A 27,562-nucleotide genomic window follows, 5' to 3' on the forward strand; every position below is an offset into this window, starting at 1 on the left:
ATGTCGTCACTGTGCTACCGTTTCAGCCAAACTGGCCACTCCTTTGACTCAACCAGATAATCGGAAACCACATCGGAGTTGACTCCGGCTCCATGCCACCTCCAGGGCTATCTGATTTTCTGTCCGGCCGAGTCCTGAAATTTGCCGGTTGAGTAGCGTTCAAGGAAAAGGTACACACTTCAGTGTCCAACTTGGAAGCTGGTCAGTCAGTTGGGCCATGGTGGAACGATCATGGCAGCCTAAACAACCAAGAATCCGCACTTTTTCAGCTGTAGCTGATGATACCATTTGCTGTGCTTCTTGAATCAACTCGCCACTATGGGGACAAGTCAATTACTCCTTCTTCTTACGTCTGATCTCATGCCGTGTATCACGAGACTGTGGCATACCAGCTCCTGACAGCCCAACTGCCGCACTGCCGTTCAACCTACGCATGCTGGGGTAGCAAGGTAGCACAAATCGACCTACCTAATACTGCAGGCGACACACCTACTTATTAAAACTGGGGTTCCAGGCTTGTCTCAGCCGAACGGCTCATGTGCAACACGCCTTCCATAGCAGCAATCAGCATATGAAGATAAGCTCTTCATACTCACCACTTGCTAGAATATGTATGGAGCAGGTGCCTGCCCAACATGGTGGAGCGTTGATGCTCAAAGCATGACTGGGTTTGCCATGCTTTTCAGCCTGGCATAGAAACAGGGGATAAGACGCGCGAAGGGCATACAAAGATTTTGGCACCACATCACTGTCCTGGGGATACATTCTGGCACGGTGTCATCGGTTCTGGGAGCCGGGTTGCCGGGTCCAGGGGCGAGATGTCTCTCCATAAGCATGAATCCCATGCATAGTCGACTACAACGAACACAACATGAGCACAGGACAATGGGTCGGTGGCGACAAGGGCGGCAAGCGTGCATATGGGCCCTTTGTTTGTTTGATTTGCGAGACTGACCTGACCTACCGTCGAGCTCAGATGGTTGAGATTGCTCGAACACGCCTCTTGCTCAAGGACACCCGTGCTTCGCATAATCTCGACACCTGTTTGCTCGCTTCCCGTCATGGCTTCAGTCATAGAGCCACGTAAATGTGGTTCAGAGGAAGTGTTGAGCAAACGATTATTGGGGTCGGTTGCCCCTTCAGTTCCATCCATACGTTGGCACTGATGCAGAAAGAAGCGAAGAATTCTCCAAGCACACCATGGCCGCCGATGAATTTCCTCAGTGGGTTAGAATGTTGTGATGGAGAACGTATGTTGGCCAGCAAAGTAGCAACAAAGGAAACCCTGCCGTCCGTATCGATGTTGGACATGTTGTGCCGCGTCGTAGATGCCCAATGAGCCAAATCCTGTCAAAGTAGATATCGGGTTGATTGACGCTTTGCGGGTGTGAACCTTGCATAAAGTGCTGCTGATATCGAGATGGGACAGCTTTTTCAGAGTAAGGTGTGGAGTGCCGCTTTTTTCTTTTTCCTCTTCTTTTTTCGCCTGTGTTTGCATAACGACAATATTCCTACGAATTTATCGAAGAAGAGGTTGGATTGGTGGACTTGCCAGACATGCTGTCTTATGCCGCCCTTGGAGTTACAGGTGCAAGTGGGAGTGAAGACTCAAAAGCCGCGAAGCGCAACAGGCTAGACAAATATTGGTGAGACACGTATGTACTGTGCAGGAATCTCAATCTATCTATAAACCCTTGCTTGCTAATATGTTTCTTGCGGTGTAGAATTGTGAGTAAATAGCATCATTCCAATGACAACGCCATGTTTCGTCCCACTCGATTAGTTTGCCATCCTCCGCTTTCACTATTTACCCTAGCAATCTATTCTTGACACTGACTCTCAACTGATAGAGTAGACACGAGGAACTAGGGTAACAGGAAATACTCTGCCACCTAGATTACTTGGGTGGTGAATGAGGTGGAATTTGACATCAAACCGGCACGAAAGATTGCGGTAACAGGTTATTCAAGTTGAACTTGCTGCATGATGATGCACATGAGGGACACTTGACGCGCCAATTTTGCAGCAGGCCGCTGGTATTGAGGATAGTCGGCAAAGCAGAGGAGCTGTGTTGCTACATGTGCCACGAATAATTGGATGTGGAGAGTCTTGATGATGTGGGATGGAGTTTAGCTCATCGTGTCTGGTCGAGTTCAGTCAAGAGTCGAGACGAGAGTCTTGCGGCATCTCGGATTTACGCCGGCAAAACGGTACGTACTCCCGTCTCGTCTGTAACTGGTCCCCAGTCAGGGATGAAGTGCAGAAGTGCAGATGAGCTCATTTCGAATCTCGCGTCAAATCACTTCCAAAAATTGTTCATCCTTTCACCTCAACGCTTCTCGCGGCTCATCACGCACCACAACATCGCAATCGCAAGCTACAATCGGTCTTTACACGACTGCTCTTTTCAAGCCCTTCATCGCCATCGCATTCGTCTTATTTCTTTCCCTCCTGCTGACTGTGCAAGTACATCGTGCACAGTCATACCTCCAGTCACCCGTCGTCGTCCGTGTTTAGCTACATGCAGCGAGAGCCATCCGAGTCTTCAGAACAGCTTCCTCAGTCAAACAACACCTCGATCCCGTCTTCCTCGTCCCAACATGGCTTGCTTCACCATGAACTCAGCGACATTCATCGGGTTCGCTCGGCAGACTCTAGCCGTGGCTCCCGCAGCGCGTCTCCGCAGTCTGTGTCGGACGGCCGTCGTGACTCGCTCGATGCAGTCGATGCCGATAAACTCGACGAGAAACTACGCGGATTGAGACTTCACGGGAAGCCCAATGCCGCTCGCCGTCTCCCTGCTGCTGGCCAGAGAGTTTCAGACCATGAAAATGCCCTGACGCCGCCTACTCCGAGACAGGCCCTGGGATTCAAAGTCATTCGACGCTGTGACTCATTTGACGGCCCCCAGTTGACAGATTTTCCAAATGGTAAGTTAACACGCCTACTAAGCTTTTCTTTGGTTGTTTTCATTTATGTTTAGGTTTTGTGGTGCCTTGCTTTGCCTGTTGTATCTTGCCAGTGCTAACCGTCACCCGGTGCAGAAATCTTGACACACATCTTGTCACATCTTCATCCCGACTCTCATGCTGCTGTTGCCCTGGTGTCGAAGCGTTTTTACGCGCTGGTGACGACGCCACATGCATGGCGCATGGCATTCATGCGATACTTTCCAGGGCACACTTGCCTAGACAGCTCGTCCTCGAAACGAATTGCAGACCTCTGGGCTGGATCGACATCTGATGTCGTTCAATCTGACATCCGCTACTTTGGTCGACTGACGGCACTAGCTACCTGGCGGAGCGAGTACCTGTTTAGAACTCGATTGATGAGAAGCTTGGCAAGGGGAAAACCTGGAACTAGCGCTGGTGGCATTGGTGCATCCGGAGGCAAATCTGCGAAGCGCAAAAGTGCTGTCCTGACATACAATTCTAAACTGCCATGGCTGGTTACCAATATTCACGCCGTCTTCTCCAACGGCAAGAAGCCTCCGCGCGCTATTCAGGGAGCTGGTGACCTCGGCGTTGCTACCATGAGCGATCCGACGAGTGGCAAGATTGAGAAATGGGGCCTAGAGGATCCATTCTCGTCTGCCCAGTTGGAAGAAGTCGTGCCGAATATTGTTCCCTATGGGCTTGGAGATGGGCCAGTTGCCGTGCCTAACACGATGGATGTGAGTCAGCCGTACGGCATCATTGCTGGCGAGGGCTTTCCAGGTGGTCGTGCCCATTTCCGAGGTATCAACGAAGCCTGTGGTCGATATCTGGATGGTGACACTCGCGTTGTCGATACATACCCAGATGTCCCTAAGATCCCAGAAATGTCAGACGCCATATGCAGTGTGTGGATTGCCAAGTCGTCAGCAGTTCCAGCTACCACACATTCCATTTGCGGCATGATGACAGGCTCTGCCCTTGGAGTTGTTACGGCATACGCCCTTGGCTGGGACCCGAATGGTCCACGATACGCCAACGGTGACATGACGGCCCGGTGGGTTCTCAGTCCTGGTGTTCCAATTATTGCTCTCAAAATAGACGACAATTACAGCGTAAAGCGAAGGTCATCTTCGAGGGTCTGGGCCGTCGCTTTGAACGCTCTAGGTGAAGTGTACTATTTGACAAAGTGCCCAGTGACTACACTTAACCGCGCCAACGGCGACGATGTCACCAGGCATGCATGGCTTGCTGGTAGGACAGCATACTGGCATCTATTGGAGCCCACCAGACGCACAGCTCGACCAGATGAATTAGACAAGAACGTTGTTCGAGGAGCCTATACGCCACGTTCACCATCAAATGACATGGATCTCAGTAAAGAGCAACTCGCAGCAGAAGCTCGCGAGATTGAAAAGTACCTTCTTTACAAGCCGTCCCACTTCCGCAAGGTCTGTGAGGGCTGGGACATGCGACGCAAGCTGGAAGTGGATTTTGCCGGCGATGACGGTGAAGGAGCGGGAGAAGGCATTTTCGTTGTGGACTGCGGACTTGCTGAGCATACACCTGCGCGTGTGTTGCGATACTGTCGATCAATGGCATCGCCGGGTCGAGAGCTACGTCAAGATGGCTCTTCAAAACCAAGAGGTTCTACAACAGCCACACCGGTCAAAGCACGGCCATCTCTCTTTGGATCCGCAGAAGTGACCTCGGCCGGGGATTGTGCTACTCCAGAGCCACAATCGCCTCATCCTCCGCCGCCAACACCAATGTCACCCCTGCATGAGGGAAGTGTCAGCCTCCACGATTGGACCTGTACGTCGTTCGAGCTCAAAGGAAGCCAGCAGACAGCCAACATCACGGCTAGTTGTTTAGATTGCTCAACTCATTCTTTGCATACGCTGACAGAAGATCCACTTCATACTGCGGCGGAGCCTGGAAATGTCACCGCAACGACGACGCCTTCTACGCCGTCTGCGGGAAATGTTGAGCATGTGGCGGCTGAAATTCCTGGGCGCCGGGCACGGTTCCTCGCCATTGGCACCAATACCGGTGCGGTAACAGTATGGAATGCCCGCGAAGAGGCCAGGCACGAAGCTGTACAGCCCCTGCGTATCTTCCACACAGATTCCCCAGAGATCTCATGTCTGGCAGCTTCGGCGCTGTATTTAGTCCATGGAGGCAGCGATGGCCTTGTACAGGCTTGGGACCCTCTGGCATCGACTCTGGATCCTATCAGAACTCTCAACGCACGATCCAACGGTCGTGTGCCGCGGCATATGATGACGATGAATCCGACACTGCGAGAGGGCAACTACTCAGCAGTAGGAGCCATCTATCTGGACCCAGATCCCCTCGTTCTGCGTGGTGTCCTATCGTTTGGAGCATTCCTTCGATACTGGACATACAGCTCTGCAAGCCACCCCACAGGTCGGAAGCGTCGAATCAGACACTCTGATATCCACGGGCGCATCGCCAGTCGCCGACTTGGCGGCACCGTCTCGGGATACATTGCTGCAGAAGAAGCAGAGCTGCGTCGCGAAAACGAAGCCCGCGCCCGAGAACAGGCTCGCCTTCGTAAGCGGTTCGGCGTCGGTGCTCTCGGCGATCTCACCGAGGAGGAAGCCATTCGATACGCCCAAATGGTCTCCGAGGAGGCGTACCTCCAAGAAGAACAGCGTCGGGCGAGCGACTCTGCCGCCGACGCTAGCCTCGATACAGCATCGTCCGTTAGCGAAACCACCATCGACACTGTCACGGAACCCAGTGTCACGGATGCCACCCCCCCCATTGCCAGTGCAACAGACAACGATGAAAGCGAATTCGAACAGCAAATCCAGCAAGCTATCCGTCTGTCACTGCTAGAAGGCGTCAACGACCTCGGCCAGTCACCTCGTGGCAATTCCTCTGGAGAGTTCGATTTCCCCATCCAAGTAAAGGTCACTAAGAAGAAGGGCAAGTCTCGCTCGCCCTCTGCTTCACCTACCATGACTACGCCCGTAAATGGGGGTTCGTCAAAGGTCAATGAGGATGAGGATCTTGCCCTTGCTATCAGTCTTAGCATGCAGCAGCAGCCAGTAGAAGATGATTTCCCGCCTCTAGAGACGGAAGGCGTGGGCAAAGGCAAGGGCGTTAGGAGATGGTGATTGATTTCATTTTCAATTTCTTGTGCAATTCAACATTGCGGTTTGATTTATGTACTTTTTCGTGTTTTGTTCTGCGTTAGCTATGAATGCTTGTTGATAAACTTTAACTCGACTTGGTATCGGATAGTGAAGTCTAGAGTTTAATGATCCTGCCATGTATAATTGATTTGGCATCCAGGTAGTGACGTACGTTCAATGTTCTAGACATGTATAATCTATGGGGTGGAATGTGTGCTGGTTTACGAACTCAAGACACTCAATTTGACAATTGCAATCAGATGGTTGAATAACATTCCTATTAAGACCCAGGCCATGATTTCATAAACCGTAAACTACTGTACACGCCGTGGCAAATCCAAACAACCCCCGGGTATAGTGGGCATCAAAGCCATAGGCACACCCTCGCCTTGAAATACAGTCCCATCCCAGTCCCACTCCTAACCAGATATTTTATCCAAAAACCAAAACGCCAATCGCTATGCAAAGAGCCATGCCCCCGCTGGACAGGCTGGGTCGAAGAGAGGTTCCCATGCTGTCGTCGTCCTTGGTGCTGGGATTCGTCTCAATGGGGAAATTGTTGAGCCATGTACCCGTTGGTGCGATGGTGGTGACAACGCTCGAGCCAAAGGGGTATGTCATGGTGAGGGTGGACACTGTGATGCCGTTGGGGCCGATTGTGAATTCTTGCCCGGCAATCATGGTGGTGGTCAGGTGGGAGCCCGGACCGACGGTGAAGGTCTTGCCGTTGACGATGGCAATGGAGGGGGCAATCTTTGTGATGGTTGCTCCGCCTATGATTTCGTACTTGGTGTCTGTTTTGTCAGCCTGCGGCCCGCCTATCTTCATGCCGTGGACGAGGACGCCTGATGGGCCGATTGTGATGGTGTCACCGTCTATGACCTCGGTGGTGCCAGGGATCCCGGGCCCGTAGGTGATTGTTTTGGAGTGCACAACTACCACGGACTGGCCTATGGCTGTGAGCATCTCGCCGCCTGCTACTACAACGTCGGACTCGGACGGCGGTTGTAGAGGATTGAACTTGAAGGAGTTCTTCCCCACAACGATTTGGTTGGCACTGATGGTCACGGATTGGCCTTGAATATCTGTTGTCGTGCCATATGGCGGCATGGTCATGGTCACACCGCCAATGACTACCTGTGAGCCTGACATGGTCACGTCTAACCCGCCGACGTTGCCCTTAGTCGGTGTCGAAACGCCAAAATTGGTAGGGGCAGGAGCAGGTTTCGTGATGGACCCTCCCTCTCCAACAATTGCCGTGGGGTAAATAGTAAATTGGCCTCCGTCGACGCTAACGGTCACTGTTTGACCCGGCCGAAGCGAGGAAACTGTTTTGCTGTTGATAACAACCTCATTGCCCTTCGCAGTGATACTAAAGGTTGGTCGTGGTTGATGGTCTGCGTCCGGAGTATTACCCTGCCGCCCTCCCGGAGTCGGTACCGTCTTGTGTACGATAGGGCTCGGGTAAGGATCAGACCATGTTGCGCTATAGTCTGGTGGAGGGTCAGAGGGAAACACAACCGACGGGTTCTTGTCCGTTGTGATGAAGGTGACCTTGGGTCGGGCGAATGGTATGAGCGTTGTCAATGGGTCTATCTCGGTAGGAGCCGGAACACCGAGTGACTCAGAGATTTCGGTAACATGAGGCAAGAATCCCTCCGTAGTCGAGCCTCCTAGCCCTGTCGCTGATGGCGAGCAGTACTCGGGCGTCTCTATTGTCGCATATGGTGGTGTGTAGTCGGTTCTATTCCCGTAAAAGGTCACAGTCTTGGTGTGGACGATGGAATATACTGTCATGGGCTCTAAGTCGTCATAAAATGGTGTACATTGCCTTGTGATCGTGGAGGTTGAGATGGATTCGTTCACGGCTTTTTTACCACCAGCTAGATAACATCGTTGTCCATCTATTGGGCAGTCCACGGTGACAGTGGTTACAGCCTTGGGACGGCGATGTTGGGAAGTTGGATGAAGTCTAGTCCTTGTGCCAGTGATGAGGCTCTTGCCTGACTTCGTAGGTCGTGAAGATGGCCTGACTTTCGTTTTCGACGGGATCAGGCTCACGGTGCTGTTGTTGGTGACTCCATATCTGCCGGACGAGGGCTTGGCGGAGGGCCTCGTGCGCTTGGTAGACAACGACGCATCGACTGTGGAAGAGTTTTGACCCGTAATTGAGGGAAAAGTGTTGGCGCTTGGCGGCAATGATGGTGAGGGTGATGAAGCAGACGCCCCAGAGCGTCCTCTTGTTCTCGTTTTCAAGGTAGTGGAATACGATGGCCAAGGGTCTGTAGCCTTTGAAGTTGGTTCTTGTTGTGACGACAAGTCCAGGGAAACATGTTGTGAATCAGACGAGCGGGTTCTGCGCGGTGAAGGATCTGTTGATGATGAGGATAGCAAGGTATCTATGAGATGATTTGTTGACCATGGTAGAGATGTGCTCGAGGAGGGTGAAGATAATGATAGACTCGATAGAGACGCGTAGCTTGTGGTATTGACGGCGCCGATTTGGCGTAGATATCGAGCTCGGTTTGAGAAGCCTGAGACATGTTTATCGCGGTTAGTTGATTTCACGATGGAGTAGTAGGTGCTGGCGCATTGTTCAACACGCCAGCCAGCATCTGGTCCCGACTCAACGTACCCGCTTCACCTTCACCAGTGGCAGCCACCGAATATGTGAAGAGGCCAGCGCCGAGCAGAGCGGCCTTGTCGAACTTCATTGTGGTCGGTTCCTGATCCGCTCTGTCCTCAGACACCGCGTGGGCCTCCAGAGACAGTTCCGACTCGCAATGACGATCAATAAGACATCACCTTTGAAGCAGCCCCAGTGGTCGGAAAGGGTATCCTGGCATGACTACCGAACAGACAACACAGAAAGGCCTTGTTCCCGGCAAACCAATCGGACGTGGTGTCCAACAATTAGAGTCGATGCGTGCAATCAATGGACAAGGCGCTTCGGTAGAACGATCGCTCAGGAATCTCCAGGCAAAAGAAAAATCGACAGCTTGAAAAAGATGCGAGACAGTTGAAATTAAGAAGAGAACGTTCGTGGAGTGCGAGAAGCGGATCGTCCTTCGGTGTCCTGGGGCAAGCGGGACCTGACAAGGGCATCCGAATCCAACCTGGGCGGCAGGCGGATCAAGGTACTACTCCAGACGCTACTGGACTCCGCGTGAGAAATAACAAATTTGCCCCAGGGGACCCTAGTTGAACAAGGTGCGAGGAAGAATGGTCCAAGTCAATCAAATGGTGGCTTTCCCCCCTCGCTCGTCCTCTTTGAGTCTCTGACCAAGCCAGCAGACTCTACGCCCAAGGGAACCTGGCTGGTCGAGCAGTACCAGGCTCCTCCTCTGCGTGTCCACACACTCTGTCGCATCCCTCTCGCTCTCTCCTCTCTCTTTCTCTCTCTCTCTCTCTCGCCCTTCCTCCTCTGTGAGAGACGCACTTCCGAGATGCGAGTTGTCTTGTACACCATCTCTCCACCCTTCCCCTACCGCACAGTCAGGACATCCAGACTAACTTGATTGTTGACACGGATGGTAGCCCGAGTGGGCGAATTGCAGGATGGCTTGCCTTCCCAGTGGGCACAACATCCACTTGCTCGATGATGGCCCGGGGCACACTTAATGGGCCACCTCACGACCAGCTAACAAATCGGGACAAGGGTTCGGTCTAACTGCCAGAACGGCACAGGGGCGGCTGGACTAGACGCCAACTAGTGACTGCGAGGTGGCGGCCTGGGCATTAACCATGGCTGAGATGGCTGACGGCTTAATTGCCTCGTCCGCCTGACTGTGTCCGGTCCAACACTTGCCCAGATGATGATGGCCCGGCAGAGTCCGTGACTGTCTTGGCTGGTCATACGTAGTCGATTCCAGGTGTTGGCTCTTGACCTACCTGTTGTCATTTTTCTCACTTGTTCGCTATTTGCTCAATACTTAAGCATGCTCAGTCCGTATAAGTCGGCAGATTCCGCGGCTGTTGAAGCCCCGACCACATACGAAGTACCAGTGGGAAACAATGGCTTACAACACCGTGTTTGATGTTTTACTTCTCTCAATACTCGGTTGACTTGCGTGTCCTGGTGGATTGACCGGGCCTTGCCAGCAAATGAGTTCAACAGCAAATACTGGCATGTGGGCCATGGCGCCTGTCCGTCAGCTTCCCCGTGAGAAATTGGGGGCCCGCGCACCTACTAAACGTCGATCCCGACCTGGACCAGACCCATTTGATTCCATTGCCAGCTAGGCCCAACCAGCCGCGCCTTGACTTTCAGTTCCCGGCCATCACAGAACCTTTCCTTGTCCGGGACTCGCCAAACGAGGCTTCATGCAAGCCGACATGTGCGACTCAGTGTATGGGTATTGGCAAATGGCTGAACGCAGCATAAATCAGAATATGTGTTTGAAGAAAACCCTGATCCCCCTTGCATCCACTGGCCCAGTGCACTATGGATTAGCCAGAGCCACCTATGGATGGTTCCAAGTTGACGAAACCCCGTTGAAGTGAAGACCATCCACCTGTGTGACGACAACTAGACGAGGAGTTGAAGGAAGGTTGCGGTTTGGAAAGATGAGTCGAACAATGAACCCTTTCGTCGATGGTTATTTTGCATGCTGATATCGAGTTCTCCGTTGGGAACGACGGGGCATTTTCAATGCATTAAACAGTTCAACCAGCTCAGTAATATTTGCCCCTTTTCATACTTAGCATGCGGAAGGATTCATTTCCTATTGAATTACGCTCGTCAATGCTCTTCAGAACCACGTAAGGTTGTGTGTCGGCCCATTGGACGGACACACATTCATGAATGTCACATACCCATAGGACAACACCATTGTCCTGCAACACCTGGGTATGTACTCCGTAATCCGTATGTGGCGCGACAGCAACAAGGAAAGAGTGGGCTTTGTCAGCCGCGCATGGTGAAAGTCGCACCGGGACAATTGCATGTTTCGCGCCCGAGAGTAAGAGAACTGGGGCTCTAACATGCAGGGTAATCCTGTATAAATCTGCAAACATCGTGGTAAAGTGCCAAAGTATCCAGAAGATCGTATTGCAGTCTGGCCGATTGCCAGAGGTAAGGTGCAAGCGTCCACACGACATTGCAGCTTCGACCATTGTGATGATCAGCTAATAAGAGAGGACCGGAAGGCCAGAAGAAAAAAGGACCAAAAAGGATCATCGATCAACATTTTCATTATTGATACCCTACACGCCAGACACGGATGAATTTTTCCCAAGCACGAGGTAGAGAGGCAATATGTAATAGTTGACTCGTTTAGGCTCCACTGGGGCGACTTCTTACTGCCTCGCCTTGTGCATTATACATAAAAGGCGGCCAGATAACCGTCAGATTCTTTTACACATCCGTGATACCTACAGCGTATTTGGTAGGCAAAGGCCAGAAAGAGATGAAGCAATGCTGGCTTAAGCGCATTTGGCTGTAAGAAGGAGAGCATCCTGCTTGGGGCAGCCAGACGTTCGGTAGCTCGGTACGTTACCGATCTCAAACATTTGTCGATCTCGAAAGCAGAAGCCACAGGGCCAATTGGTTGTGCAACTGGGCTCCATTCGATAGAAACATACCTTTTGGGTTGGGCTTACCTGGGAAGTCTCTTACTCCATGACTTGGCACCAAGCCGTTGTGAAGAGCCTGACAAGCCAAAAATGGTAGGTGGTATGCGACCTCGACTCCATATTATAACCGCAGCATAATGAATGCTTGCCTTGTCTGGCCATATCCGCTTTCTGATACGCCCAGCATCTCAATTTCAAGCGAGCACTTTCCTTTTAAGAACAGGAAACTTGCCACTAGAGATGTTATATTGGTCTCGGGGTCTGTGGAAACCCCACCGGGTAGCCGATAACAGGAACCAGTTTCGGAATCCAATATAGTGGAAAAGCCACGCAGACGTTGTGTTCAGGAGCCCTCGCCTAATGTGCATAATCATTGTACCCCATTATTTGATCGGCTATGTGAACAGGATAGCCGCGAAGGTGCAGCGCGGAGAAACGGATTTCGCTAGCAGCGGGCCTCCGTATTCCAATATGCCTGGTAGCCACGCGGCGCTGGATGAAGTTGCTGAAAAGAATGCGAGTCAGTATAGCCAACTGAATCGAAGAGTCGGTATGGGGAGCTCACGACCCTATCAAGGTAGATCTTTCGCTAAATTGGCCATGGTAGTAACACTTCCGCAGTGCTTCTGGCTTGACCGGGCAATACTGATGATGCTAGCGATGATGTTGTCGATGGCTTGAATACCGAGTACACAGGCTTGGATTCTTCAGTGGCATTCAGGGCCACAGAACATGCCTGATTGGCTCCAATGAATATCGACCTTCTCAATTCTGAAGCCCGCCTTCCGGATCTAGATTGAAGCCAACACGCTTGGTGGTGGAGTGGAGGCCATGTGGCTGCATGAGGCGGGCCAAGCCAGACTAGGGGAGCCATATGGCCCTCCTCAAGCGACGGTAACTTGGGGGATTGGGTTGACGAGTACGGAGTACATGGAACTGATGGACGGCGACATTGCTAGGCCATTTTCTGCAGAGGTTGAGTGACAGCTTGACAGCTGACGAAGTTGGCAAGGGCCAAGACGACGGATTGTGCTCAGGACAGTGGTGGTTGATGGATGAATGGATTGATGTTGATTTCGAATATTGGGGGCGAAGAGCTAAAAACTCTATTGTTCTCGTGAGATCAGCCTCTCAGGACGTATTGACAATCGTGAACAGGGCAGGAGCATCCAGACAGGTGTCTGCCCCCAGACCAGAAAACGGCAGGAGCCAGTTGTAGTCGCCGTCCTATTTCTTTCTCTATTTGCTGGACTTGGCAGCTTATGTAAGTTTTGCTCTCCCCTTTCTGAGCTTCTATGATCCACCACCGACCGCCAAGCCCAGCCGGCATTGCAAGGATATTTACATGCGTACAGTATGCCCAGGATATGCCGAGAGCAATGATTGCTGGGAAACGGGTCACGACCATGGCTTGCTTCAGACATCCCCGTCTTCAAGCTGGGTATGATTCAACTATGACCCAACTCGTTGTTGTGTTCAGAGCTTGTGATTCTTGAGGCTGACGCCTGATGTTGCAGCACCTCAGCGACCTGAAAAATGTTGAGAGCTGATCGAATGAATCTCCAACCGAATTTGTCATTGACGGCAACAGAGTTGTTCTGACACCGACTCCGTACTGGCCGACATTGTTGGACGTGTCAGAATCGATGCACCGCAAGAATCTAGGCTGAACCCATCAGTACTCGAGAACAGAAATTGCATGAGGTACTCCGTAGGTGCTACGTCGTCTGGACTGCTATTACGTTTGGTCCCTGACAGGTGGAACATACTTCTCTCCAAGGGAGTCGTTGATACCAACTTCCTCAGTGTAATGGCTGTACCCTGTGTTCGATGGTTGTACAAGATGCATCGCGCCGACCATGACGAAGGAGCGGAAGCAAGAACCCTCGGCCATCATACCAATATGCTCATTCAAGTCGCTCATTCAAGTCGGCAACGCATTGACTGACTACTCAGGTACCTGGGCATTTTCGAGCCCGATAACGCCTAGGTGTCAGTGGCGTAGAGCATCTTGCGCGTCAGCTGGTGGGTTGTTGACCTGCACGTGGTTCACCATCCGACCTAAGCTTTGCTGTGCTCTGCTTGGGCTTTCTCCGCGGTTGTGTTGAACCAGGGCAGCAAACAATACAAACCCGGGCTCGCTTTTTATGACAGACGGTCACCTCTATTCTTTTTCTTTTTCTACAGGAACTGAGGATGACGAATTGAGTTTTTTTTTTTCATACACAGCTGAGAAATGACATTTTGAAGCTCCATAATCCCAGATGGGTTTATTGCGCATCGCCCACCTGGATCTGAACCAGGTGCTTGCGAAGGAGCCGTTGCCGAACGACAATTGCAATTACAGAAACCTACTCCCTCTATTACAGATCTCTCCCTACAAATTAGTCAATAAGGCAAATAAATTTGACTCCCTTCACCCTGCTGATTAGCCTACCTAGAACACACTGTTATGGGGCGAGGGATTTGATTGCCAATATGTTTCTTTTTTGAATCAATTCGTGGTTATCACACTGTCAACCTGCAGTAGGGTGTTGGTTGTCAACTATTGTCGTGGGTCATGCTCATCGGCATAGATAATTTGCAACTCGTGATTCTTCATATTTCTATGAACATATGGAAACCAAATCACCAAATCAAAGTCGTTTGGAGATGCGTTTCCGCAACAGCCCTTAGGTATGGAACATCTAATAGCTCAACCGACTTTCAGCTCGACCTCCGAGACAGTGGGAATTGTCCGACTCAACTGGACAAACACGTCGGCCTGGCTAGGGTCGTGAATGAACAGCTCCAGAGAATGACACAAGACATGGAACCGTAATAAACGGAGGGCCATACTGTCAAGCCGAAGTCCTCGTCACCACAGCCACAACAGTCGACCTGAGAATATTATGACGCAGACCACGAGCTAACAATGAGACCTGTCAACAAAACCTCGATGGAGAATTTGCATCCGAGAGCTGCTGTTGTCGATGTTAGCGTATGACAGCCTCACCAAAAAGCGATAGGATTCTTTGTTGGACAGTGAACAGGCACGTCTGATACGGAGAACACCAGGAAGGAATACACCTGCAGCAAAAAATTGAGTTGCCCAAGTTTGTGCTTTCACATACTGCACAAAGCGCGGCATGTCAATAGTTACTGAGTGCCTCCTCTTGGCACAAGAACGTTGCCCACTACCTTTGGTTCTCAGGAATTTCCCAACCGGGCCGATGGTCCTGGCAGTCGATTTTGAGACTGATCTTGCCTTGATATGAGCTAGTGCTGCATCAGTGCATGAAGATGACCAGTCACTGACAAGGACGAGGCACATCGACCAGGTGCGCGGGATGTGGAGGGATGACATGAGACAACAATATGGGGAACAGCTTTGGGAATCGCGACTGAACACGCCTGCCAGTGTGCTGGGCAAGGATTTTGTGTGCAATTGACATCCAGAGCGGACGAGCCCGTACCAATACATTGTGTTCTGTTGCTACTCCGTATGTATTCGCGCTCTGCCGCCGTGGCCAAGTTACATGGATGGAACCAAATTCTCAACAGCAAACTTTACAGATGAGCCGCAAACTCTTCAAGGAATACAGAGTAGAGCAAGCCAGCCAGCAGGTTTCCAGCCACTGTGCTCCTCGGAGATTTAATCAAAGATCAAGCACTGTAGCACCATGCTGCGTTGACAACATTGACCTTCCATGCAAATGTGTCAGCTCTGCATTGCGGCGCCTGCTTTGATGGGCAGGTCACATGCTCAACTAACGGAGCGGCGGGCAACATGAGAAATACACTCAACGGCCTGGAATCAATAAGAGCCAAGCCTCAAACGCTGATGATGGCTTCAACTTTATCCCGTTGACAGTTGCCCCAAAAAAAAACACGAAGAGAGTTCCGCCAGCACGATTGACCACGCCTTCGTAACAGGCCGGCACACTAATTTGCGCCACTTGCATTCTCAACACTCGGATGCTGGTCAGTGGCTTTTTGAGGAGCCGTGCTGGGGGAATGATGAGAAGGGGGTTTTCGGTCATGTCCGTTCAAAACTGTCAAACTTGCTTCTCAATGTGAGCGGTATATCAGCTTGAGTTGTACGAAGTATTCACAGCACAGCTTTCACACAAGTCCGGCCCCAGGCAGGCCCGGTGCCATGCTAGCCATGACTGCCACCAGACGCTTAGGAAGCTGAAGACCGACCTACCCAACACGGGAAGTAAACCGACAGCTTCAACAGGCTTTCCCGTCTGCTATGTTCTGTACCTGTCTGGTCCGTCCCTCTGTTGTGGCCGTAGTGGATGCCACCCCCCGTTTTGCAGATCCGGGCGGGAAGTGGCGTTGACCACTCTGGACAGTGGTGTTGATGGACTTCGAGAACAAGATGGGAGGGAACCTTCATCCCCGAGAAACGCGTCTTTCAAATGGGAATAAATAGCGCAACAATGCGAAATGAGTACGAAGGTTACGTTCATTTCGGGATTGCGATTTTCAAGACGTCTTTTGACACCTCGGCTCTGTGGACGGATCCTGATAATTAAGATTCGCCGCCTGAGAAATGACCATCACCTTGAGAAACCGTCCGTGGGTTGAAACGGTGGAAATTGGGACCAAGGAGCTAATGCGACTCTTGATTCACTCGGCTGACCCTGTTGCCCTGTTGCATTCCTCCTCCCTGGCTTGAATCCACAACCAACACCTGTGGGCCAAGAGTCCAGCCAGAGCCAGGCTCGTACCACACCCAGCGGGCACCAGTGGTCTCAGTTGGTAATCCAATCACGCTGAAAGAGCCTGCCCTTGAGGAGCAATTCTGTGCACCAAGTTACCAAGTCCTGGACGTGGTTTGCAAGGGTGGAGCGGGGACCGAGAGCGAGAGATCGGGTCTCTTTCTCCAGGTACTTGTCTACACAGCGCCAGCCCGCTTTTGTGTCGAGCTTTTGGAGACAAGCTCCAAGCCGTTGTGCCGGATGTTGGATTTGTGAGCCTGAGCCTGAGCCAGAGCCTGAGCCAGAGCCTGAGCCAGAGCCTGAACGAGAGCCAGAGCCAGGACCTGACACTTTGGACACTTTGGACACGGCTGGTGTGTTCAGTCCTCCTGTCTCAGTTTGTGAGTAATGAGAGAAAGCAGGAGGCGGTCGGGCGGATAGACCATACAAGACAAGACAAGACAAGACAAGACTTGACAGTTCATCAGTTGCCTCAACTTGACCAGACCAGACTCGATGCAGGCTGGCTCGCTAGTGACAGACGGATACCAGACCAAGCTCATCTATGTTCACGGGCCAAATCTGGATTGCCACACCCACCAGACCACCAGACGGAGGGACGAGACCTGCAATATCCATCCTCCTGCACACACCAGGCTGCTGGCTTTCGCGATTGCCACCCTGAGACTAGCGGCCGACCAGGTCTGCATTCTCCAGTTTACAGTCTCTCTCTCTGTCTGTCTCTCTCTGTGTGTGTGTGTGCTGGACTCCGCTCACCCCCGTCCCATCGAATTGACCTCAACCGTCCCCCATCGTCCTTCCCCATGCCCCAGTCCTAGTCCTGGTGACAGCAGTCTAATCCGTCTGCCGACCTCGATAGACTTTCACTTTCCCACACTCAATTCTTTGCCCACTCTTTCACCAGCTAAAGCTACCTTTCGAGAACATCCTTTGACTACGGTGCCCGCTGTTTCCGTGTCTGCCGCCAATCTGGAATCCTATCCTGCAATTCCGTCCCGAGTCAACTGCGAATAGATTCCCTCTGCTGCGATCCGGTTATGAAAGAGTTGCAATTCCGTTCTCGACCACCGAATCGCCCTTGACTTCCGCCAAACGTCAAAATTGGGAATCAAGCCTCTGTGTACACTGCGGATGACCAAATAGGAGCCTGTTTTGTTGCACCTTACCCTCGATGAACCCCAGGAAAACCTTGACAAGTTGACGGTGACCTGGGGGCCCTTGAAATCGCACAACCCAGTATCGACTGGGTCAACACATTCGCACCGTCACTATAGGGAGGGACGGGCTGTACACGATATGAGAGATCAGGCAGCTGCAACCACGGGGGCGGCAGCGGCAGCGTCAGCGTCAGCATCAGCTACTCAAGCCCCGGTTCCCAAGGCATCAGGTCCTCAACCTGTGGCATTTGACGCAACAGAGTGGTTCGTGCTCTCTTCTAATGTTGTTGCATCACGGAACAGCACGTCATTTGCGATCGCGCTGGGCGGTGTCATTGATATCCGCCAATAGATTCTAACCGTTGTTACACAGGCTCGGAATAGATGGAAACTGGTCGACGTATGGATTTCTGGTTGGATCCAATAATTACATCAATGTTCTATTCAGCACGTCACTATCGGAATTTTGGGCCGTAGGACCCGGAGGCTGCAATAAGAGTATGGAATTTTGCCGTTTTGAGCAATGCGTATTCGTTTGTATGAGCTGACAGTAGTCGTCACAGATGATCCTCATTGCAGTTCAGCCAGAGGCGGAATTTACTATCCCTCGGATTCTAAGCATTGGTCTGGATTGGGAACGTGGGAGCTTGGCCTACCAGATTTGGGGACAGGAGGCAATGGGCAATATGGCTTCGACACGATAGGATCCATCAGTGCCATTACCAACATCGCTTTTGGCATGTCGAATGTTCTCATGTCAGCCATCAACTCGACAGACTACTTTCTCGGATACTTTGGTGTTGGAATGAGGTCTGGTAACTTTGGCGACATTGTTGCAACGCCTCCGTTGAGACAGGCCGTGGCGTCGTTTGGATGGATCCCAAGCTACAGTTATGGGTACACTGCTGGAGCGTCTTACCGTTCGTCTCTCACCCACGAAATAAAAATGTTTGTCAACGGCCGCCGTGGCACTTACTGACTTGAAAAAACATATAGGTAGCATAGCTGGATCAGCAACGTTGGGTGGCTATGACGCGGCCAGACTCGTCATGCATGACAAGGTATTCACAATGAACCAGACTGAAGGTGTTCCTAGACCCTTGGTTAGAGGTATCGAAGTTTCAACGAATGGAAGCAGCAGCCGGCCTGGGGGCTGGGACTCAGGTACTCAAGTCCTGTTGGGCTATGACAACGCGTTTACTGCGGTCATCGACACGACGACACCGTACCTCTGGCTTCCCGAGGCGGTGTGTGACGACTTCGCCAGGACACTTAACTTGACCTATAACAGCACTTTCCAGCTCTATACCTTGACAAACGACCAGTATCGCCAATATTCATCAAACAGCTCCCTCGCCTTCACGTTTAGCTTTTCCAGCATGGATAACCGAGACAATTTTGGATCACCCCTTGATGTTGCTGGAGTAGTGAATATTACGGTACCGATCAAAGCCTTTGTCAGCGCATTGAATTACCCCTTTAAAGGTATCGGCTACAGCGACCCTGCTGTTCCATATTTTACACTGAGGAAGACGACAAACAATAGTACCATTATAGGAAATGCGTTCATGCAGGAAGCCTATCTGATGACCAAATATGACTCTGGGGTCTTTTCTATTCACCAAGCCCAGTTCCCCAATAATCCGATTCAGGGCGCATTGTTGACCAAAATTCCACGACCAAACAATAGCCCATATCCTCCGCCCCCAGATCATAATGGTGGCAGCGGTCTTACGACAGGAGAGATGGTGGGCATCGCGGTTGGAGCTGTAGCCTTCTTCAGCACACTTGTGTTTGCCTTTTTCTGCTATCGACGACACAGGCGGCAGCAGCGCCGGCGATCAGGCGATGATCTCGACGATGGAAAGGATTCAGCCTCCACACTCACTCCAGACTCCCCACAGAGCCCTGTGTCTCGGATGTTCTCAAGGATTGTTGGACGCAGACGATCTCGAAGAAATGGGGTGGCAATGACTGCTGGTGGTGTCAACCCCTCCGAGGCCCCAGACCACGAAATATATGAACTTCCAGCCCCCGCTGCTCCCGCCGAATTGGATGCCGGGGGCGGCGACGATAATTCCATCTTGGGCGACACTGATATGGGCACTGACAGCACTCAGCATCTCAGTGCTTACGAAATCGCCAGGAGGAAGTTGGATCGACAGCTTCAGGGTCCTGTGCCAGAGTACACGCCACCTGCCGACGGCGTCGTGCCACAGGAGGAGAAGCCGTCTGTTCCTGGGCTACGGCCAACTCTTCAAACTCATTTGGCTGATCAGCCATCTCCGATCTCACCAACCCGATCCCGTGGCGCGGAGTCCACCTCGAACACGTTCCTTGCATCAGAGCCATCGCCCGTTTCTCCCCGTGGAGATTGGAGTTCAGCCGAGCTTCCTTCGCCAGTCACAGCATCCATGCCACCGAGGTCATATTCATCGGGCGGCACGAGAAGCGGCGGTCACTCAACGACTAGCCGATCTTTGTCAGTGAATTCAAATGCCCCAGTCTCGCCAGTGACGGACACTATGCCGGCGGTGCCCGCGGCTTTTCAACGGACACCTATAGACCCGTCCAAGATAGTGTGCCTGGGACCATTGCCCGAGAATGTTCAACTTCCTGGACAGAGCGCCGGAACAGGGTCTCGCATCGTTGGTTCTGACGGGCGAAGCATACCCGGTAACCTTTTCACGGCTGGATCTCGCGTATCCGAGGCCAGCCTGGGAAGCAATTTCACAGAAGAAGAGGACAGAATGGCTGATGAAATGTCTCGACATCCCAGCGTGAGAATGGGCCAAGGGCATCATGCAAATGCCCTGAGTCGATTAAACACAGATCGACCACCGCTACCTTCACAACCAGAAGAGCAAGAAGGCGAAGAGTCTCCTAAGCCAGCAGAGTCGGACGAATTACCCGAAGACGGCCGCATCGACCCTGGCCGCGATTTAATCCACGTTCCTCAAATGGCTGATAAACGATACAGCTGGGAAGAGGACAGGTCATAACAACAGGAGAAGCAGGTTCGCTGACATATGCAACTTGCACACACTACTTTCCTTTGGTGTTCTCATATATGGCGATCTTTATATCTTTGTTTGTAATTTTGCTTGCGATTTTTGGAAACAACAATAGCGAAGGAGTTTTGGTTTAACAGTCCAACTTTCTGACTAGAGGACAAGGCTACTACAACTACACCTTGTTATCTTTTCACTCCACAAAAGACGGAAACTGATTTTCATTTTCATCTCATTCTTCATTAGGAGAAACACAAATATGCGTTTAGGGAAAGGGTGTACCCAGGGAACCGGAGTTATTAGTCTGTCTTTGACTTTTTCTTTGTGCCATTGGGGATTTGATACTTTACGGATACAATTAAGGGATACTTTTAGGAGCATGAGGAGCATGGTCCATTCCATTTTGTTGGATATTTTCTTACGCGCTTATGAGATGGACTTGGACTGGCCGAGGAATACAGAGATATAAGGCGATGTCAGGGCTATTGCTGCCTGGGTCGCGGAAATGGTCATCTCTGCTGAGGAAGCTAAAAAGGCTAGATAGATGTGGGATTGGGAGCTAAACTGAAGAGAATAGTAGGGCAGTTTTGTTCCCCAATTGATAATGAAAACATTCTCATGAATCCGGTTTGGGCTGTCACATTGACCTTGATATTGATGACCAACTTTGAACTTTGAATAGTGTATGTTTTATGCTGTGATCTATACCATATTGACCTTGTCAGTAAGACACTGGCCCTAAATTGCATAATGTCTATGATTGTGCGTCATGTATATTCCGTGTGCTCTATGCCATTTACCAAATCTCCTGCCACCAGGTAATACTCTCCAACACCTTCTTCCTCTCCTCGGCGTCTCCCCCCTCGACATACGGATCAAAGACGGCATACTTGCACGCATCAGCCATCTTGGACGACCCGCCGCACACAGCAAAAATTGCGTTCTGCGGAATCAACCCCTCCAGCAACCTTGCCTCCTTGCGTATCAAATCCTGAACATAGATCTTTTCACGCTGGTCTCTTGAAAAGGCCGTAAAGACGGTAAGGTTCGCCTTGGCAGCGATGTCCGCCCACTCCCGGGCAAAGAAGTTATCCGCATCCTTGTTGCGGTTGCCGAAGAACAAGATCATGGGCGCGGGGGAGTCGTGCGTCATTCTCTCGTGGATGAGGGACCGGACGGGCGCTACACCCGTGCCGGTGGCCATGGCTACGAGTGGTCGTTTGGCGTTGAGGGCGCCGTGGATGGGGGACAGGACGGGTTTGAGGGTGACGGTGAGGGTTGTCCGGGGAGGGAGGTGTGTGATGTAGCGGGAGCAGAGGCCCTCTCGGGGCTTGCGCAGGATGGTGCGGTACTTGACGAGCGCGATGAGGAGCTGTATTCTTGTGGTTGATGGGGAGGGGTGGAGGGTGTGGCCGCCGTTGGCGATGCTGAAGTCGCGGCCGCGGATGAGGGGGAATACGTCTAGGATGCGGGAGGGGGGTACGCGGACGGAGTGGAATTCCTCGAGGACTTCGATGATTGTGCGGCGCGAGCGGGTCGCGTAGTCGAAGTATTCGTCTAGGTATTCTGTCATTGTGAATTCGAGGAGCCGTTCCTTGTGGTCCTGGTCGGAGGAGAAGTAGGAGAGGTTTTTGAGGAATGAGCGCCGCGGCACGGCGTTGATGTCGATGCTGTGGAGGAGGATGTCGCGGATGGTGGAGTGAGGTGTCGTGTAGAGAGTGGGAGGGAGGGAGCAGAGCGATAGGTCGAGCGGTTGGTCGGCGATGGCATCCCATTCCATGAGGGTGATGACTCTTTGGACGTCGGAGGGGAAGTTTTTCGGGTAGATGGTTAGACAGTCGCCTGGGTTGACTTGCAGGGGTTTATCTGCGTTTGGGATGTCGAAGGACACGAGGCGGACGTCTTGCCAGTGTTTCTCGGGGGTGAGTCTTTTGTTTTCGATGAGCGTGGCGTGTAGACCCTTGGGGATATGGAGTTGAGTTAGTGGTGGCGATGATTGGGTCTTGGTGTCGCCGTTGGTGTGAGATGTTGCGGGTTTGGCTTGGTTTATGGCGGGTGCGAGTGACCATTTTGGAGGGAGCATCTCATCTTCGGGGATGGGATCTCGTCCTTTCGGATCGGGATGGTGTTCTAGCAGATGCTTGCGGAGGTCATCTGCCCAACGGACAAAACTCCCATCGATACTATTATGTGTTAGATGACGGATTTGCATGGATGGCGGTGTGAGGTGCTGACCCTTCTGGGAATTGCTCGTCTGCTTCGCAAGGCTCAATGAATGTGGACGCTCCTAGTTGATCAAGCCGTCGGATGAGTTTCCTGGCTGCCCAGTTGAATCTATCTTGAGTTAGTTACATTTGCTTTTCGTGGATGTGTTGGCAAAGACGACTTACTTGAGATATGTGCTGTCTCCAAGGCCGACACATGAATACTTCATTTCGGCGAGGCAGCCTGGCGGTAGCTTCTTGCGGAGGAGTTTCTTCCAGAATAAGAGAGAGTTGTGAGGCATGTCTCCTTGTCCGGTTGTCGAAACGACAAACAGCACAAACAGATGCTGGAGAAGCTCGCTCTGCAGAATGTGAGTTAGCAAAATGCGTGAATTGGCGCTTTCGTGTTCCTTCAACACATACCAAATCTACATTGTCCAGCTCCTCCACTCGACTGGCAAAGTGTAGCCTTTGACAGATTTTGCCCAGTTCTTCGGCCATGTCCTGCGCATTGCCAGTTTCGGAGCCGTACAGGACCAGAACGGTCCTGCCTGAGGTGGTCATGCTGTCTGCTTTTGCCACCTCTGGCGAAAATATGAGCCCAGAGTGAGGAGGGTTAGCAGCAGAGTTGCGTCTGGAAGTGTCTGCGCATGGGGAAGTCGTATGCAGAGGGCTATGTTGATGTGTGTGACGTCGTTTATGACAATCGTCAAGGACGTGAGAGGTGATGGCGGAATAAAATTCAGTGGTTGATTGAACGGGTCCGATGCCGGGCGGTGGCGTTAGACCCAGCAGGCCAAGATCTTATCAATCGGAGTGGCATAGTTACATCACCGATTCAAAAGTGGTAAATTTCAGGTGCGCAAAGAGTACAGATGTTGATCTATGCAATTTCATTAATAAAGCAGCGTAATCGAATAGCTGTGCTCTTCATGTTGTGTTGTAGGTATTTTAAATGGAAGCGATGGTTGAGATGTGGTGAATTACTACCATCTGTCCAAAATTTAGAACTCACTTTGCATACAGATCTCATTTGACTATGACAGAGAATATAGGCCAGGCTCAGATATTGGTCTCCGTGCGAACTGTGGTGGCCCCTTGACAAGAAGTGTCTATGGCCAGCACCAGTTGCCTCGAGCTACTTGACTCGCAAGATTGGATGTCATGCTCCTCAATTTCCGAAAGCCAAGATGTCAGGGTCTCGACGCTGCCACCCGTTGTTGGTGTGGACAAGGGCTGCAAATGGCGGCGAGACAAAGTGCCTGGTCCAGTTCTTTGGGTTGGAGGCCGGGGATCTGGGAGCTGGAGCCTCGTTACCAGCCAAAGCGCATTCCGGCCCTGTACTTAAGTAATGGTCAATATGCTTGTTGGACGCACAAATCGATTTGCGCACACACTTGACACTTGACACTGAGAAATATGGAAGTGTGGAAACTCATAAGCAAAGACCAGCCACAACACAACAGCTGCTTGACAAACTGCACCAGTGTACGACAGCCATCGTAATTGTGTTCCCGCCTCGTGCATCCGTCGCTGATGTGAGCAAGCGGAATTACTGCGTATGCATCAGTCATTGCAATCCCGGTTTCAAGGCCTGGGTTTCCATTTTCAATGCCCAGGCTCAACTTAGCTTGTGGAATTTGAAGGGTCGGGACGAGTGGATATGTGGGACAGCCGGTCGCATGGGTGCTCCGTCGCAGCCGGGCACTGGCAGATAAGTAGTGAATCAAGTTGCAAGTCGACTGTAGTAACAAAAGTAAATAACAGTTGATTCACCTTGCGTGAGAATGACGGTCGTGATGGCAGAGAAAGACAACCGAAGAATTTTGTCCATCCTGACCCAGACCGATTTGTGCGCATCTGGAGGGCTTAGGTTTGATGGTAGCTTGATGCTAGGCCTTAACTTGGCCGAATGATTCAACGGGCAGGGGCTGACCAACATCTCAGCTTGTTCGAGGCAGGCACTCAGGCATCTACTTCTGTGCTCCGTAAGGATACTTTGAACTCCAGGCCTAGTTCTTTGGAACAAGATGTCAATACCTTCAGGAAATGTGTACGAGGTTCTTGAACTGTGTCATATGTTTAGGTGCAAGATTGGACCTCGCTGACACTAAGATAAGGTAAACCGAAGTGCTCGATTATTTTGGCGAGCTGAACTGTGTGTATTTACGCATTGAAGATACCATATACTCCCAATGTGCTGACGATTGTTGCATGCAAGTGGTTTCACACAGCCCAGATGTCAGATTGAGTGCGTCGCATGGCCGATTGACACTCATGCATGGAAGCACCTAGAGACTTCACCGCCTGATGCCTGGTGGATTTCCCCGCGCACTGGCCATCAATTCGCGACTGCCTCCTTTGGCTGCTCGGTGGCGTGCTCCGCGTCTGGTGTCTAGTGAAGTCGCGAGGTACAAGGATCTGTTAGGTGCAAGACATTGTCGCGGTACCGGTTGCCTTCTGTACCGCAACATTGTCCACCTCACTGACGTGCAGTCGCTAAATCATGCCAAGTACTCCGTATAGATCAAGTCAAGTACCATCACAATTCTAAAGTTCTTAGTTCAAATGTTAGGAGTCAACGGTTGAAGTCTGTTCAAGCCAATCTGGGGTCTGATGCCTTTCGCTAAAGTCGTTCAAACTCATAAGCCCAGGGAATGCGCCGCCTGCTGAGGCTCCGGCCTTGCCTGCCCGTCTTGCACAGCTCTCTAAGTTTCGGCCAGCTTACCCCTGCCAGCACCTTCCCTCCCACACCACTCGACCCCTGCTCGAAGCAGCAGCCGCCCCCAGCAAACGCCCGCCGCCCGAAAAATTATTTCAGATTCGCGACTCTCCTGAACTTCTCCCCTTTTCCTTTCTCTTCATCACATTACATCTGCCAAACCTGTGACTCCGCGCAACGCTTGCCGTCTGTCTACTTTCAATTTTCATCTAGGGCACGAAGCTACCCTGATCAATCTCCCTCCTCATTGCAACAGAGTTCAATCCACGAGCTTTTTTCTCAACCTATCACGCTCTTTCGAACGTCGCTTTCGCACAAGCCCAACGTTCGAAACGTCATCATCCCCAAGACTTAACACACAGTCAATCACACCTCCATCCAACCATCAATATGTCTGCTACCAACGTGGAGAAGGCCACCGATGCCGCTGTCAATGACGTTGCAAACACTCTGAGCAATACCTCAATCAGCCAGCCTGCCGACGACAAGGCCGCCGCCAACGAGGCCGCCTCGGCTAGCGCTGCGGAAGGCCGCCGTCTCTATATCGGTAACCTGGCCTACGCGACAACTGAGGGGGAGTTGAAGGACTTCTTCAAGAGCTATCTTGTGTAAGTGTGCCTTGGATCCATGACTCGATGTAAATGGCGCTGTCTGGCTTGGACGAGTGGTCATGTTAGCCACACAGCTGCTAGCAGTTGTTTCTTGACGAGAGTTGGCTTCTGGCTGCCCGTCACGGTACCTTCTTTCTCAAGAGACTTTGCGGGCCCAGTGCCTGCCGATCGTCGATGGAAATGCCCTCCCTGTACCACACACCTCATTTTCGCAGAGGGCGTTGTCCATGTGCTCCGTTTCCAGCAGACCACACGCTTTGACCGGCATCTATGACCTTTTTGCTAACTTTGCGTCTAGTGAGTCTGTCTCGATCCCAAAGAACCCTCGCACCGAACGCCCTGTCGGTTATGCCTTTGTTGATCTTTCCACACCTTCTGAGGCTGAGCGTGCTATTGCTGAGCTCTCTGGCAAGGAGATCCTTGAGCGCAAGGTCTCCGTCCAGCTTGCCCGCAAGCCGGAGCCTGCTGGTGAGAAGACCGAAGGCGCCAACGGTGAAGGCTCAGGTGCTGAGGGATCTCGCCGCCGTGCCTCTGGTCGTGGTCGCGGACGTGGCCGTGGCCGTGGAGGACGTACTGCTCGCGGTGGTCGCGCTGGCGTAAGTGTAGACCTGGATGTGAAACATACAGTCGATCGATAAGAGCTGACTTAACTGTTATGAATAGGACGCCGGCGAAGAGAAGAAGGAGGGTGAAACTACTACTGCCGCCACCGAAGCTGCGGCTGCCCCTGCCGAGGCCGAGGGCACCTCTGAGGTTCAACCATTGACGGACATCACAAATCTTAACCAGAACGAGACTGACTCGAAAACTAAGAAGAACCAGACCCGCCCCCAGCGCGAGCGTCGTGAGCGCGGCCCCCCTGCCGATGGTATCCCTTCCAAGACCAAGGTCATGGTTGCCAACCTCCCTTATGACTTGACTGAGGAGAAGGTGAGTTGATTTGCCACATTTTGTATCCTGCATGGCCTCTGTTGAATGCATTCTGACTCGCAATACCCAGCTCATTGAGCTCTTCAAGGCATACGAGCCTTCCTCCGCCAAGATTGCCCTCCGACCCATCCCTCGATTCATGATCAAGAAGCTGCAGGCTCGTGGTGAGGCTCGTAAGGGTCGTGGATTTGGATTCGTCACCCTCGCTTCTGAGGAACTTCAGCAGAAGGCTGTTACTGAGATGAACGGCAAGGAGATTGAAGGCCGTGAGATTGCTGTCAAGGTCGCTATTGACAGCCCCGATAAGACTGATGAGGAGGCCAACGCTCCTCAGGACGAGAACAAGGAGAACAAGGAGGCCACCGAGGCGGCCCCTGCCACCGCCACTGCCTAAGGGTGTGGTCGTTCCTCTTCGTTGGTAGGCCATGGTTACGCTAGATGACTCGAGACGTTTCCCTGCCTGAATGAGATTAATTACGACGATTTTCAAACTATATTACTTATGGTAGATGCTCGTTTAACTTTTTGGCAAACAAGCAGTCATGTA

The 27,562-nt window shown here is 51.8% G+C and overlaps 6 protein-coding genes across 6 annotated transcripts; 4 read left to right on the top strand and 2 right to left on the bottom strand.

Annotated features, from left to right (window-relative positions):
* Nucleotides 1-871: 871 nt before the first annotated feature.
* Nucleotides 872-6,079, top strand: VFPPC_13516 (F-box and WD domain-containing protein; the record flags this gene model as incomplete). Its single annotated transcript, XM_022428881.1, has 3 exons — nucleotides 872-1,083; nucleotides 2,494-2,930; nucleotides 3,045-6,079. The coding sequence occupies 3 exons, from the start codon at nucleotides 872-874 to the stop codon at nucleotides 6,077-6,079; spliced, it is 3,684 nt and encodes a 1,227-aa protein (XP_022284639.1).
* A 450-nt stretch (nucleotides 6,080-6,529) lies between these two features.
* VFPPC_13517 (hypothetical protein) lies at nucleotides 6,530-8,811 on the bottom strand (the record flags this gene model as incomplete). The annotated part of the gene is made up of 2 exons (XM_018291292.1): nucleotides 6,530-8,631; nucleotides 8,733-8,811. 2 exons carry the CDS (start codon nucleotides 8,809-8,811, stop codon nucleotides 6,530-6,532), a joined length of 2,181 nt encoding a protein of 726 aa, XP_018147947.1.
* Nucleotides 8,812-12,966: 4,155 nt separating this feature from the next.
* Nucleotides 12,967-13,167, top strand: VFPPC_03710 (hypothetical protein; the record flags this gene model as incomplete). The annotated part of the gene is made up of 1 exon (XM_018283181.2): nucleotides 12,967-13,167. The coding sequence occupies one exon, from the start codon at nucleotides 12,967-12,969 to the stop codon at nucleotides 13,165-13,167; it is 201 nt and encodes a 66-aa protein (XP_018147948.2).
* Nucleotides 13,168-17,676: 4,509 nt separating this feature from the next.
* On the top strand, nucleotides 17,677-20,539 carry VFPPC_03712 (hypothetical protein; the record flags this gene model as incomplete). The annotated part of the gene is made up of 4 exons (XM_018283183.1): nucleotides 17,677-17,801; nucleotides 17,911-18,035; nucleotides 18,101-18,457; nucleotides 18,534-20,539. 4 exons carry the CDS (start codon nucleotides 17,677-17,679, stop codon nucleotides 20,537-20,539), a joined length of 2,613 nt encoding a protein of 870 aa, XP_018147950.1.
* Nucleotides 20,540-21,344: 805 nt separating this feature from the next.
* VFPPC_13518 (sulfite reductase flavoprotein alpha-component) lies at nucleotides 21,345-23,316 on the bottom strand (the record flags this gene model as incomplete). The annotated part of the gene is made up of 4 exons (XM_018291293.1): nucleotides 21,345-22,731; nucleotides 22,784-22,882; nucleotides 22,939-23,114; nucleotides 23,176-23,316. The coding sequence occupies 4 exons, from the start codon at nucleotides 23,314-23,316 to the stop codon at nucleotides 21,345-21,347; spliced, it is 1,803 nt and encodes a 600-aa protein (XP_018147951.1).
* A 2,548-nt stretch (nucleotides 23,317-25,864) lies between these two features.
* On the top strand, nucleotides 25,865-27,409 carry VFPPC_03713 (RNP domain-containing protein; the record flags this gene model as incomplete). Its single annotated transcript, XM_018283184.1, has 4 exons — nucleotides 25,865-26,082; nucleotides 26,384-26,681; nucleotides 26,749-27,015; nucleotides 27,086-27,409. The coding sequence occupies 4 exons, from the start codon at nucleotides 25,865-25,867 to the stop codon at nucleotides 27,407-27,409; spliced, it is 1,107 nt and encodes a 368-aa protein (XP_018147952.1).
* Nucleotides 27,410-27,562: the final 153 nt, after the last annotated feature.

Source organism: Pochonia chlamydosporia, chromosome 2 (genome assembly GCF_001653235.2).
Source record: "Pochonia chlamydosporia 170 chromosome 2, whole genome shotgun sequence".
Lineage (NCBI taxonomy): Eukaryota > Fungi > Ascomycota > Sordariomycetes > Hypocreales > Clavicipitaceae > Pochonia > Pochonia chlamydosporia.